The sequence below is a fragment of the Sebastes umbrosus genome, chromosome 17, assembly GCF_015220745.1.
Source record: "Sebastes umbrosus isolate fSebUmb1 chromosome 17, fSebUmb1.pri, whole genome shotgun sequence".
NCBI lineage: Eukaryota > Metazoa > Chordata > Actinopteri > Perciformes > Sebastidae > Sebastes > Sebastes umbrosus.
The window spans coordinates 26,425,662-26,440,589 of record NC_051285.1 but is presented as its reverse complement, the minus strand read 5'-3'; the positions used below and the strand labels follow the sequence as shown (position 1 = coordinate 26,440,589).

Below are 14,928 nucleotides of genomic sequence, written 5' to 3'. Positions count from 1 at the left end.
ACTTTACGGTTTGTCTTCGCTATGGTGTGAATGTCAGTGGTGTGGAAAACTAAGAGGAGGGTTGCCGGGTCCAACAGTAGACCAATCCCTTTAGTGTCTCACCTGGGAGATGGAGCCCCCTTGGATGAAGGAGGGCTTGTCCGTGGGCTTGGTGGTTGGAATGAGTGGAGGAGGAGAGGGAATGTTGGGAGGTCGACTGGGTCTGCTGAACGTCACGCGGACTCCATCTGGCATACTCTGGACCAGCTGGTTGGCGGCAGGGTGGAGGACTGGTGGGAATATAAAAAAAATAATCAGAGATGACTGCTTACTGGCCAACATTTGAGCATTAGATACCTACCTAAACAGCAAAGTATCATACAAAAACAAATATCAGCTCACACAGTAAACTAGATCGGTCCTCTAAATGCGTCTGCCTGCCAGACACCACAACGTCAACCCGCCCAACATATGGATTCCATTAAGCTCCATTTCCCATCAAAGACTGCATGATAAAATATTCAGCTTAATTCTGACAGACTCCAGTGGGTGGTGAGGGAAGCACTGGAGACCTCAGTTAATAGCCTGTCCTCAGCTTGAGGTAACCTTGGCTCATGCCTGCTGTCTGCTTTACCGTCTCCTGGGAAAGCTGAGTAGACAAAATGGATCATAACACACAAACACAAGACTGGGAGTAACCTCCATGCAAGGAGCGCGTAGCCTCATGCTCTGCACTCTACAAAATCAAAAATGCAAATGGCTGCGCGAGAGCTCCTCCAGCAGGCATGGACGTCATCATCCTGCTGGCTCACACAGGGACAGACAAGAAAACAAGCGGCTCCATGACGAATTTATAAGTCCTTGTTGAAGGGAGACTGTGTGTCAAACATTAACATTCATGCTGCAGTTCACCATCAGGGACAACCTAATTTGTCAGAAATGTGTTTGACCCAATTGACAAACAAGAAAAACTATTGTAGTCAAACTTTAGTAAAAGTCCAAATGTCATTTCCACACCAACTATAGACATCTTCGAGGGACATGTTTCATGCACTCTAATTTGGTGGACTGCGCCCCTTTGCCTCCCTAAAGCAGAAGCTGCTCCTCAAACCATAATTCTGTTAATATAGTAAATTAATTGAAATAATAAGAAACTAATTTGCCAGCAGGATCGACATCAAACTTGTTTATAGTTTTGATCCCACTCCTGTCCCCCTGATACATTACTTTGCTCTAGTATCACTATAAAATTTAAAAATGTCCTGCATGCATAAAATCTTGGGTGATCACAAGTGTCACAACATCAATACAAACAATCCTGTTTAGGTGGAGCATAATGGCTGTGATGGGCCAGGGGAGGAAGCTTGCTATACATAAACGTATAAAAGAGGTTTCATTGAGGAGCTCAACTGATGTACACAACTCCATTACCAGTGAACCCTCGCAACAATGTCAGACACACGTGAATATAAACATCTTATTTGATGATACGGGTCTCATTACAGTTCAGGGTGCAATAGTATGAGAACTGTTCATTCACCAACAATAACAATCAAATGTGTATAAAACAGTCCAAGATTTTTCCTTCATACGGAAGCCCAGAGAGGCAAGTGAGGAAAAAAAATGTGGTGATCCATTTTCTAAGTCTGATCAAAGTCTCTCTTGTGTTAGGACTTCAAAACAGGTATGGAAAAATGTTTTCTTTTTTTTCCATCTGTGAAAATATTGTTGTTGTAATACTCATTTTGGCCACAAGAGGCTGAATTGCACCACTACTCCATGTTCTAAATAGGACTAAAAGCATTTATGTTTTCTTTCAGATATTTCCCCCATGTACTCAAAACACAAGGTACATACAGTATATTGTGTGTTAGCAAGTTATGCAAATTAAAACTCACCTGGAAGAAACATGAATGCTTTCAGTTCTATTTAGAACATGGTGTTACGGTGCACTTCAGCCTCTTGTGGCCAAAATGAGTATTACAACAACAAACACTTTTTATTTTTTTGTTTTCACAGTTGAAAAAAAAAATACTTCGGTGGGAAAAAAGGTTTCGCCAGGATAATTTTTATATTTCACAGATGGAAAAAACATTGAAGAATTTAGATTATCCTGGCGTTTTTTCACTTCTTCCGTACATTTATGAGCTGTGGTGAGCTTTAACAGGACAGCTGCAGAAAAAATGTGTTTTATTACTATTATTTTATTTTAACGATTTCACTGTTCATAACAAAAACAATACTGTGTCGTCGTCCATGCTCCATGTTTATGAACGTTATTCTGTGTTAACGGAGGGTTATTATTTTATTATCATATAGCTGTGAGTTTTTTATTGAATGTTATATATAGTTAAAAAATGTGATTGCTACTTATCATGATTTAATGGGATGTAAATACGTAGTAGTGAATTTTTGTTATACATTTATGCTTTTCAAATAAAAAAAGGGTCCAAAAAAATGGCATCACATTCTATCCAAAATGTATAAATCACAACAAATTGGGCTCATGACATATGATATAAAATGGAAACATTTCACAGAGGATATAAGAAGTTGCAGGGAATAAATAACTAAATGATTGAAAAATGGACTTTTTCTTGTCTTCTTAGTCATGGACATGTGAATGACACTGGGTTTGAAAAGTGAATTCATTTTTCCAAATAAGGTAATGTTACGTTATTCTATGCAAAAAAAAAACAGGTGATGAAGTCAACAATTGACTGGCAGTGATGCATAAACCACCTCAGCCTCTTTTTGAGACAAGAATGTAGGACAACGGCCAAGATCAGGGGTGAAAGAAGTATGCTAGTGTTTCAGCCAGAGCAAATGTCTGACTCATGCATTGACGTACTCACTGCAGTTATAAATTCTCCAACCTGCTGTCTGTCAGGTACGTGATTATACCCGAAAGAGCTGGCTCATGCTTGTTTGACTGCTATTGTACTGGTACACGTGTACAAGCGCACAGTGCATTTCCCTCACGTAGCGATACGGGCTCTGCGTGGCCTCAAAAGCACACATCCATAATGCTACCTGTTTTAAAAAGTGGTATTCATCAACAAACCAAAAACAGACTACACAGAAAACGGCACATTGTCGGAATAAAATTACTAGAAAAGCATTTATAACTTCATATGATATTCTTCCACAGAAACTTTGGCATAGGTTTCAAAGTTTATTTCTCATGTCCGCTAAACATCGACTAAATACAACCAGTACATAACCCCAATGTGGGTACATATACCTTATAACAAGAGGAAATTCAACTTGATTTATCTAATTCACAAGTGCTCTACAACACTGCCAAACCCCAATTTATGACAGGATTAAAAGCTCCACAACAGTCCTCCTCTGCTACAACTTTAACTTCAAATAAAGACAATCAACTAATTGTATATAGAGATATAAAAACAGGCATCATAACAGCCTTAACAGTGAATATAGATATGAAATATAAGAGCGGCTCAAGCATAAAGTATGCTGCATGTCAACCCAAACTACAGAACATTCTATTCCCAAAAGAGTCAAAGAGGTGCCTCCGTTATCAAATACAAAAGATGGGAGTCAGGCACAGCTAGCTTGTATCAGCAAAGGTAGGGAGGAGGCAAAAAGGGAGGGAAGGAGGAGGTGAACATGTGTGCTTTTACCTGGTGGCACACTGTACCGGGAGGCATTGGGGGCGTTGGGGTCAGGCTGGGGAGAGGCCCTGCTCAGCTCCCTGGGGGAGAGTCTGTAGGGAGAGCCTGGCCGACCAGAGTGGACCTCCTGGTCCAGAGCCAGCTTCATGTCATAAGGCATGTAGGGTAAAGGCTTACCTGCAGTACACAGGCATAAGGACAAAGGGAAGACAACCACTATTAAAACAAGAACTCAATGCCGGTTAGCGTTGAGCTGACCTAGAACGAACGGCCCTGTACAACTAACACCGCCACCGTGACACACACCCGCTGAAACCTATGTAATAAATATCTTGGTGTCAAAGCTCAGCAGCTTACTGACAGCTGCTCTCCTCTTCACAGCACTCTCACTAAAAGGTGCTAAAAGCTTTGCAAAAATCAAGCCATAATGTAGTCTGCCAAGTGACTTTACCACTCTCCCTTCCGAAGCCATGAGGCTGAACTATGCCTGACTGCCCAGAGGCAGCAAGTGTCCTACTCAGTCATACAACTTCAAAGAAACACCACAGTCCCCTTCGTCATCCAAAGGCAATTCAAGAGCATCAACGCAGATTTCAGCTCAGAGTTTGCAACAAATGTAAAACAGGGTCAGCTAACTTTTTTTGGTCTTGGGTCGAGCTGAACCACATTACGACAGTCCAGATCACCCTCAAACGTTTCCTTTTTTGAAACTGAACAAGAATGAATGGGGCCTATAAAATGCATTAGCTATAAATAGCCCACTGCTAGCAGCAACAGGGAACAAGGCTGACGGAGCGATGAACAGGAAGGAGGAGAGATGAGGACAGAATGAGGATAGTTTTTGTTCTCTTACCATCTCTGTCTATGACGGTGGGGCTGCGGGTATTGAAGGGTGGTCTGCGCTCCAGGTCTCCCTGATCCTGCCTCTGCTTCTCCTCTTGGTGCGCTGACTCGTGCACTGCTTTGATTTGGTGTTGCAACATGGCAAATCCACTTATTGGCACGCCACCGGGGCCATAAGGACCGGGCACCTAGATAAAATTAAGGAGGGGAAAAGGTCCTGATAAGTTGGAATTCTAGATATGAACTAAATGAGATATGGACCAATTTGTCTGAGCAGAGACGCATTGGACAGACAGCACTGACCAAACCTAAGAAAATGCATGCCATGCATATCTTGGAACTCTTGCTTTCAAAGGATGCAAGACACATTTGATTAAAGGGAAGGTCCATTATTTATGAGATTTTTATATAATTCTGTAGCTTCCCAGGGGTGTTCATTATGTATTAAAATCCGAACATTCACATTTTGGTCAAAGTACGTATGTTTTACTGTTAAAATGCTATTTCCCCAAGCCCTTCTACAAACCTTTCCCCATGTGACCTGACATAGGTTTCTGCATGATGTACAGTATATCTATAAACATCCTTATAGTCAGTGTATTAACGTTACATACAGTAACTTAAAAGGCAATGTACTGCTGTGCGGACGCCATGTCAGTTCGGATCCGAAAGTGACACAATAACACAAACAAACTAACCGATCGATGCAGTGGTAGACCAGCAACTCCCGTGTTCTGCGAGGTAAAATTACTGTTTTTGTGAATAGAGACTGGTTGGGTGGCTTTGAAGGCTTCAGTTCCTGGTAACCTCAGTCACTGCTTTTTGCCAACGGCTGAGTGGGTGTTTCCATTTGAAAAAAGCGGAGAAGAACGCAGATGGACCCACCCTTTAAGTTAAAAGTAAGACTCTTTACATCTTATACTTAAATCAAGACCGTGGGAGATAAATGATCCAGATCTACAGGTCACATTGTCAGCACAGCACACAATGGAACTATTGAGTACAAGGAAGTAGTTTCTGATCTATCACTGCTCATAACGACTTATGTGGGGAATGTGGGCATGCTCTCTGTGCCGGTCTAAATGGATAAGCCTGAAACGGTGACTAACCATAGGTGGAATGGCTGCTGCCCGCTGCTGCATCTGCTGGATGTTGAGTTGGCTTTGCTTGGGTGAGGACACCAGCACCGTGCCAGGAGGGTTGAGCAATTGAGGCTTATCCATGGAGAATATTCTGCAGAGGCACACAGCAAAATGTATGTGTTTTTTGTCCTGTTTTTGTAAACCGCAATGATGTACACACACAACATGCAGAAAAACACACCTCTGTCTTTCAGGCTCAGCTTCCACATCCTCGTCAGCACTGCAGGTGGCGCTGGAGTCATTATCTGAGTGGAGCTCCCTGTGCCTCTCGCCATGATCTCCCTTCTCTCCTCTCTCCCTGATGTCAGGCTCCATCTTGACCTGAACCTCTCCGGTATTCATGTCCACATCCTGAGGTTCCGTTTTGGGATGCACTGAGCCTCCATAGGAAGTCATCCTGGCCTTTTCCTCCTGAGATCCAGTCTCACTCTCTGGGCTTTTCTCCTCCTTGACACAGAGTCCTCCGTATAAGGGCTCCAGGGCCTTTCCATTACTGGCCTGACCTTTGTCCTGGTCAGAGCAGTGAGCATCTCCTGCAGCGCTGTCTGCCCTCTTGGAGTCACCAGACTGAGAGGGGGAGGGAGCACTCTCTGTATCGGAGCTGTTGTCACCGCCTGAGGAAGTATGAGAGGATGAATTAGTACATTTCAAACATTGCATGAAACTCGTTAAAACTCACAAGACTTTTAAGCCAGTTTGAATGCCTTTTAGGAATAAAGGACAACCCATATAAAATAATTACAAAAATGAAAATAAATGGCGACATAAGTCTGCCTACTGGGGTGATTTATCATTTAGAAAAGCCTAACTTGGACGACCAAATGTGTCATGATTGTGAAACAAATGAATGAATCAATGAAGAATCCAAAAACTAAAAACATGGCCCCTGTCAGCTCCAAAAACGTATCTCCACTTTGCCTCACACGTTTCTCTCCTACCCATCTGGAATTTATCCATTGTCACGTTTTGCTTCGGCACACACGTTATTGCCAGTTCTATCTAATCTATAACCAGTTCTTGTTTATTTAATGATCTGGCTTCATACCATTTAATTTTGCTTTGCTAAATCCAAGGTCTCAAAGATGCAAGACTTTCAAAATACTTTAATAATCTAATAATAATAAATCTAATAATCTGTTCTTTTTACACTTGAGTTTAAGTATCTTAAATGCTGATTGCGTAGACATACCGTTGGTCAAAAACAACTGCAATTTTTAAGTGATAAAAAAGATTAATTTATATCTGAAAATCATACAACCTTAAGATAGAAACTGCGCATTTGAAAAAAACAAAAAACGCCTGCCTCTGTTGGGTTGCATATTGCCTACCGCTGCAGTTGTTGCCATGGTGATGGTAGTCCAGATGGTATGTCTATGCAAAAACAATTTGCAGATGTATTATATGTACCAAATCAAAATCAGGGAAGTATTACCAACATTATAATGTTGGTAAGTACACTTTAATAGAGCTGTACTAGTGCCTACTCTGGCTTTATGTGCTCCACTGACTGATGTAAATAATGTGAGATCAACAGGCTGCAGATCACCAACACCTCTAAAGGCCAGTTTGCTAAAGAGCAGTTTGGGTTTCCATGGGATGAAGACAAAGTCAAATAAACATGACAGAAAACCGCGTGACCTCCCGCTGTCGCCACTGCTATCTTGTGAACTGGAAGCTGTTTTAAATCATACAATACAAGTCTCCTTAGCCTGACAATAGGATCAATTTGCTGTTAAGAAAGCAAAATGTTGATTTTAAAAACAGCACTATTTTGTATTAAATAGGAAACATCCATAATAATCTATTTTGATACGTAGCAGATGTCTTTTTTCATAGTGGGCTGTCTCCACCGTGTAAAGATAAGGACCTCTGGAGAGGAGGCAGGCGGGTAGACAGGCAGGCTTCCTGGATCAAACAAGTGGACCGGCACTTTGTGTTCAAAGAGCAGCCTTTGTTGAGTCTTCAAAGCCAAGAATTGTTATGCAACAGGCGCCCATGTACTCGGAATTAGCTCATATCTTTTATCTTCACCTCTCCCCCCTTGCTTCTTTTCATTTGATCCTTTTTTTTCTCTCTCATTAAAAACTACAGTCAGGGGAGAGCGAGCCCGTTGCCATCAACTTGAATGAAATCCTTACATGACAATTCAGAGGGCATTTTGGTTCAGTCGTCCCGGCTCTGCGCTGTACTTATCGCTACGCGCTCTCTCTCTTCACACCCTCTTTACTTAACTGTGTATCCTTCACCCGGGTTGCCCTAGGACTCGCTAACGGGAAGAACAGTCCAAAAGAAATGGGCTAAATGGCGTGTCTGCCTGTTTAATGATGAGCACGTGTTTCTTATCATCCATCTCTCTGACCTTCACTGTCATCTGGGTTGTCGTCATCGTCGTCATCATCAGGTGACGCCGTGGCTAGACCTTCACCTTGAGACCTATCAGCACGAGCCCGCCGTGTATCCTGGGAAACAGGAAGAGTAGCATTTTGCATTCATGCGTTACTGTTACAAACAGTTCAATGACAAATCTGTAAAACAGAAATCAGATAGCAAATAGCTTTACCTGCTTGTGCTGCTGGAGCAGGTTGTCCAGGTTGTGACGTCTCTTGTAATTGAAATAGAAATTCTTGCACTGTGCCTCGCTTTTGGTGCCCACCATTTTGGCAATGGCCGTCCAGTTTCGCCCGTGCTCGACTAGCCCTGGTGCGGGACAAAGAGAGATGATTCAGCATTAAAGATTTGGAGCCTTTGGCAAAGATAACTGGGTACTGAAATTACAGATGAAGTGTGGAAAACCTGTATTGAAAATATTCACAGTAGTTCATAGTAGTTCGTGGTGCAAAGATTGCACTTCTCTCCCACTAGATTACAAAGAATATTCAAGGATACATCGACCCTCTGTTTGAAATGTTCAAAAGATCAAGGAACTCTGTCTCACCAATTCTACAATGACAATTGCAAACTTTTTGGAGTCATTTATTTGATTTCTTTGCCAAAGCTTTTAATAAGGAGTTTCCCCCCATCCCTCCAACCATGCTATTTAGGGTGGTTGAGCCAGAAAGAGTGAAGGATAGGTACAAAGCTCAGGTCATCTCTATATCCACAAATACTGGAAATTTGAGAAGTCCCAAATATTTGACATGTGGCTGAAGGAATTAGGAAGTATTTTACATCTAGAGAAAATATGACTCACTATGTCAAACAGAGAGGGGCTCTTTCAGAGAATTTGGCAACCAGTCGTTAGTCTGATTGAGAAATTAGAGTGAATGGTTAATGGTCTAACAGTTTAACTGTGTCATGTGTCAGTACCTTGTAACTGATGAGATGAATTGTGCAACTGTTCCTATTTTGTGTTACCGCCAATTGTTTCTCTTTTCTTTAGTTGTTTTTTTCCTCTGCAGTTGTTTGTTTTGCTTTCTATACAGATGTTGAAACTAGGGCTGTCAATCGATTAAAATGTTGAATCATGATTAATCGCATGATTGTCCACAGTTGCTCATGATTAATCGCATGATTGTCCACAGTTGCTCATGATTAATCGCAAATTAATCACACATTTTGTGTCTGTACATAATGTACCGTAAGAGGGAGATTTGTCAAGTATTTAATACTGTTATCAACATGGGAGTGGACAAATAAACTTGTTTTATGTAAATGTATATATATATGTATTATTGGTAATCAATTAACAACACAAAACAGTGACAGATATTGTCCAGAAACCCTCACAGGTACTGCATTTAGCATAAAAAATATGCTCAAATCATAACATGGCAAACTGCAGCCCAACAGGCAACAACAGCTGTCAGTGTGTCAGTGTGCTGACTTAACTATGACTTGCCCCAAACTGCATGTGATTATCATAAAGTGGGCATGTCTGTAAAGAGGAGACTCGAGGGTACCCATAGAACCCATTTTCATTAACATATCTTGAGGTCAGAGGTCAAGGGACCCCTTTGAAAATGGCCACGCCAGTTTTCCCTCGCCAAAACGTAGCGTAAGTTTGGAGCGTTATATAGCATCCTTCGCAACAAGCTAGAATGACATGGTTGGTACCAATGGATTCCTTAGGTTTCCTAGATTCATATGATACCAGGATCTCCACTAGCTTTAAAACTGAGCCCACTACAATCTTACAATTGCAAGTTTTGAATGGCGTTAAAACAAATTTGTGTTAACGCATTATTATCGTGTTAACTTTGACAGCCCTAGTTGAAACACAGATTTTGAGCCTTTAAAAAAAGAATATAAAATAATAAGAAGAAACCACTTGTCATGTGTCCTAAGCTAATGCTATATTAGTCTAATTCACGTCATTTTATACAGCGTTTAAATTGGATTCAGCTGAAAGGAACAGCTGAGTGGTGTAGCCAAGTCATCAAAGCTTGATTTGACACAGACATACATACTTCTCATATTTCCAATTATGCTCTACTGCTGCAGTTGTTTTTTATTATTGAGGGCAAACCTTTGGTATTGCAGTAAAATGACACTCTACTCTGTTGCTATGGTTTGCTGCTGGTCTTCCCCCATCCTGATTAACACTGAGCTGTTCACACAATCAGCTTTGACGGCGGTCTCACTTAACTTTGAAACTACTCACTGCCAAGCTGCAGTGAACTGGAAGACTGCCATTTACCTTTGACATTAGGGCTTCTCTTCTCTAAATCCTCTAACCCCTGTGACCTCCCCTCCCTCCCAGCCCCACTGAGACGAGGGATACTGGCAGCTTGACAAATCACCACGGAGCTAACACACAAAGCCCCATTACTGCTCCAGCTAAATGAGGGAATGGGGGCATTGGGGCTTTTAGAAGTGACTCATCTTATTTAGAGTTACTTAAACATGCAGACAATCCATAAAATGTTGAGACAGGAGGGTGTTGTATGTTTTGTGAGATACAGTAGACACCTAGAGACAGCACATACTAAAACGTCCAAACAAAAACACATCAGATCTCCATGTAGCCTCCTTTGTTTTGACCACTATGGCAACTTCATCTAGCAGCCATAAAAATACGCATAAAAACACTCTCACACACAACGATCACTGTCAGCAGGATCCTCCAAAGAATCTGCACTGTTAAAAAGTGTTTCATAGCCGAGCACCGCACACAACACGTTCAACAAGAAATATTTCTCACAAGTTGCGGCACCCTGATCTTCACTTAAATGTCTTAACATAAACGTACGCTCGGTTGCTCAACCGTCTTGACAGTTACATTTGTCACATGACAAATGACAGTAGGTAGAATGACACATGACAGATCACACATTTAACCTCTTCAATGCTGCCAGCTCTGACGAGATGGATGGTTTTTTTTTTCCATTCCTGGATTATCATACAACTTGACATAAATAAATAAAATATGAGTGTTATAGTGTTAACATAGCGACAATCTATCCATTCACATTATATCCTTGACGAAAGTCCTTGAGAGAGCTAAGATTAGTTAATATCTTCATTTTAAATTCTTTGGTTTGGTAGATACTTGGCATGACAAAAATGATTATTGTAAATGTTATAAGGAATAACGTCACAACGTTACATTTTTGTTATGGATGCACTGATCCGACTTTTTCCGTCCTGATACAGACACAGATACCTGGGCTTTGGGTATCGACCGATACCGAGTACCGGTCCGATACCAGTGTTTAATTAATAAGCTGCAGGCCTCACTGTGTGGGAGTGACTGCATCATTCTTTTATGTGTAAGGCAACATCAGGCTTGACTTAATCATTGCTTTCCTAACTTTTTAAAACAAAATGTAACAAATAAAATACATAGATATAGATTTACTGAATTGTTGTTTATTATTAGAATAATAAATTGTACACCAGCAACTTGGTTAAAAATCTTCAAAATTAACAGGAATTACAAGTCAAGTGTAAACCTTTTTAATTAAATTGGTCAAAACAGGAAATTATACAATTTTTTTTATACACATATACTGTGTATAGTATATAAACATAGAATTGAACTGAATAGATCCGCCCCGTTGTCACCGATACCAGATCCAGCTATTTGAGTCAGCATCGGCCCGATATCCAATCTGGTATCGGTGCATCTCTAATTTTTGTTGAAGTTGTAAGACAGGAGTTAATTAATTTATATGGTAATCTTTTTTATTTTTGTTGTGCTGTTAAATTATGTGTAAGGTGTTATTTTGTCCAAATAATATACTTGCAGCAAGCCTTTGTAATAATAAAAAAGAAAAATAATTAATATCTGAGCTCAATATGACAAGACCCTGTTTGATCACACATCTGCTTGCAAGGAAAAGATGGACATTCGATGAAAAGCAACCTGTTAAATTAGATCGCAGGTGTGAAATTACATTGACTACAACAAAAAACTGTTTTTTAAAATAATATTAGTTCCTGTTCCCTCTGTGAAAACGTCCAATATGACTGCCGGGCCTGAGATGTGTTAGCCTGGTATTAACACCGGGGCTTATGCAGATCAACAGGTTACAACAATGACTTCGAGGGGAACTGTTCAAGGATAAAAGTGATTTCTGAACGTGCTTTGTCATATGACTAGAGGTTGTGCGGGTCTCTTTTAGGTACACTAATCCACAGATATATCTAGCAAACAGGTCTGACTGCCTGAGGAGATCACAGCAGCAATGTATTTTTTTTAAGAGGGAAGCAAATCTCCCGAGAGAGTCTTAATTAATCCATATTAATCCCTTTATTTACTCCCCCCCAGTCTATGGGTCTTGGTACTCAGGGAACCCTACGTAAGACCAACAAAGCCGAGCCAAAAGGGGGGGAAAGGGGGCCCACATGAATGGCATATGACCTGACTAATGACTGCAGCGGTGCAGTCTGAGACCAGGCACAGTATGAAACAAGACCAAAGTAACTTTAAAATGATCTCGAAGATTTGACAAAGTTTTTGAATAATAGATAGTGATCTTTGGAGGAAGCTGCAACTGTTACGCTCTGTTGCTTCATGGATGGCTTTAAAAGATCACTTCTGAGAAGCCAGCAGAGAAACCAGCAGAGCAGCAGTAGAGCGAAAAGAAGAAAAATATCACTGAAACCCTTCATGGGTCTCTGACAGCTTCCAGTAAAGCACCAGCACGAGTTTCTATTTGTGGGAACGCATGTGCGCATTCATTCCTGAGTGCATGTAAGAAACGGACAGGGCGAGGCAACATCAGATAACCAGAAGAGGAAAAGAGAAAGACGGGAGGAGGAGAAGGGGGGGGACAAGAAGGAAAGATCATAAAAAGCAGAGGAGCCACAGCAACGCAGAGAAAAGAAAGGAAACAGAGAGATAATGAAATAAAATGAAACACTACCTTTTTTGGCGACCTCCATCTCCTCCTCGGTCCAGCGAGAAGTTTCTCCGGTTTCACCAGCACCAGCTAAATCACAAAGAAGAAAGACACAGCCCCATCAGCACTGATAGAAAGAAAGAGAGAGAGAGAGACGGAGGGAGGGTAGAAAGACAGAGAGAGAGTGACAGTCCTCCCTACGGCCGTCTCCTTCTCATGGCCACTAATCTAATAATCTGTTTACATTCAGGGGCTGCCGAGACCTGCTCCCTCACTTACACTCTTGCTCTAGCTCACTCTCCTACTCTCATTCCTCTCTCCCTCCCTTTCTCTCTCTCTCCCCCCTTCCCCACAGCCCAGAGCGAGCCCTCCTCCTCTCTAATCCACAAGGGGAGGGCTTTGGTCAGCTGATGTAGCACCAGACAGTGGAGTTGAGAGCCCTGCCTCCCGCTTTGGGAAATGGCCTTGGATGGAGACAAATAGACAGATAGAACAGCCAGCCCGAAACCCTCCCACCCCCTTCTACTGTGACACTGCACTGCATCGCACGCACACAGCTCCGCACACCCCCCTACGAAATTCACAGAAGTGCACGGTTGGTGCATAGGGGGGGGCCGAGTGAACTCTAGCCCACTCTCCTCACTGATACTGTGTAAACATTTGGACTAATATAGCAGCAGATGTACCCTTGACATCTACAGGAGGTTTGCCCCTTACCAACCACCCACCACCAACCTCAAAGATGAGGAGATCAATTCTCACTGTTTAGACGGCTCCTACCAAAAGGTCCCCCGGCCACACAGTGTGTTACACTTAGTTAAACAAATGTCTACTGTAACTCGACTAGACTTCCTTTTCTCGTGGCAAAACTCACATGTTCTCCCCGTGACAGTTTAGGCCCCTCGAGGGTGGTCATTAATCTCGGGGCTATGAAAACAGATCGGGTGTCTGCCTACAGCGTAGCATCTCACCTAACGACATACACACACGCATGCTATCCCTCCACGGCTTTAAACAACATCCTACCCCCACTGAATCAGCAGCTTCCTCAACTTGCCTGGCATCATTTCAACTGGTCAGGACTGACAGAAATACCCTTTAGAACCTAGCCCACTTACTTCTAAGAAACACCATAGCTGCAAGGGTTACAACAGTGCAAGCAAACAGCCACACAAACCACATTGGAGCCGCCCACTAAGGGAGATTACGGTTGACTTAGTCCTACGTAAACCATGATACGCCCAGAACAGGGCCAGAAAGGTCAGCGGGTTGAGAGGATGGAAGGACACACTGCAGACGGTTAGTTAATCACATTATAGGGGCAGACCTTGCATAACTCAGACTGCTGAGAGAGAGGTAGAGCTCAGCAGACAGACAGCAGAGGGAGCAGGTGGCCGAGAACCAAAGCACATTTACAAAACAGTGAATTAAAGATACAGATTAACGCCACAACAAGCTTAACACACAGGGGCTTGGATACCTGCAAACCTGATCTAGCACGGTGACAGACTTCAAAGCATGGAAGTGCGTGACCGAGTGCCATGACAACAGCTCTACCAGAGCAGCACATTGCCATGGTGATAGACAGACTACATACAGCTTCCTGAGTGGAGTGCAGTGCAGGACAGAGTCCGTCTGACACTTGGTAATGAGTACCTGAAACCAACTGTCAGCTATTAAGCTATAAACAGCATTTGGACGTACTCATTTTAAGGGGGAGAAAGCCAGCAGGGCTATATTCTGATTAGGGCTGGTTATCGATTAAAATAGTTAATCGCGATTAATCGCAAATTAATCACACATTTTTTATCTGTTCAAAATGTACCTCAAAGGGAGATTTGTCTAGTATTTAATACTCTTATCAACATGGGAGTGGGCAAATATGCTTGCTTTATGCAAATGTATGAATAAATCTAGTATTGTAAATCGATTAAAAATACAAAACAATGTCAAATATTGTCCATAAACCCTCACAGGTACTGCATTTAGCATAACAAATATGCTCAAATCATAACATGGCAAACTGCAGCCCAACAGGCAACA

General features: G+C 42.0%; 1 protein-coding gene across 9 annotated transcripts in view; it reads right to left on the bottom strand.

Moving 5' to 3' along the window:
- ncor1 (nuclear receptor corepressor 1) overlaps positions 1-14,928 on the bottom strand; it is a 67,793-nt gene that overhangs the window by 17,968 nt on the left and 34,897 nt on the right. For 8 of the 9 annotated variants that reach the window (XM_037749163.1, XM_037749165.1, XM_037749168.1 and 5 more), the window contains 8 exons: positions 12,910-12,975; positions 8,163-8,299; positions 7,962-8,061; positions 5,784-6,216; positions 5,570-5,693; positions 4,471-4,648; positions 3,627-3,794; positions 103-269 (listed from right to left, as the gene is read on the bottom strand). In XM_037749163.1, the coding sequence (XP_037605091.1) occupies positions 103-269; positions 3,627-3,794; positions 4,471-4,648; positions 5,570-5,693; positions 5,784-6,216; positions 7,962-8,061; positions 8,163-8,299; positions 12,910-12,975 (1,373 nt within the window). The remainder of the gene's footprint in view (positions 1-102; positions 270-3,626; positions 3,795-4,470; positions 4,649-5,569; positions 5,694-5,783; positions 6,217-7,961; positions 8,062-8,162; positions 8,300-12,909; positions 12,976-14,928) is intronic. The other variant, XM_037749169.1, reaches the window with a different exon arrangement.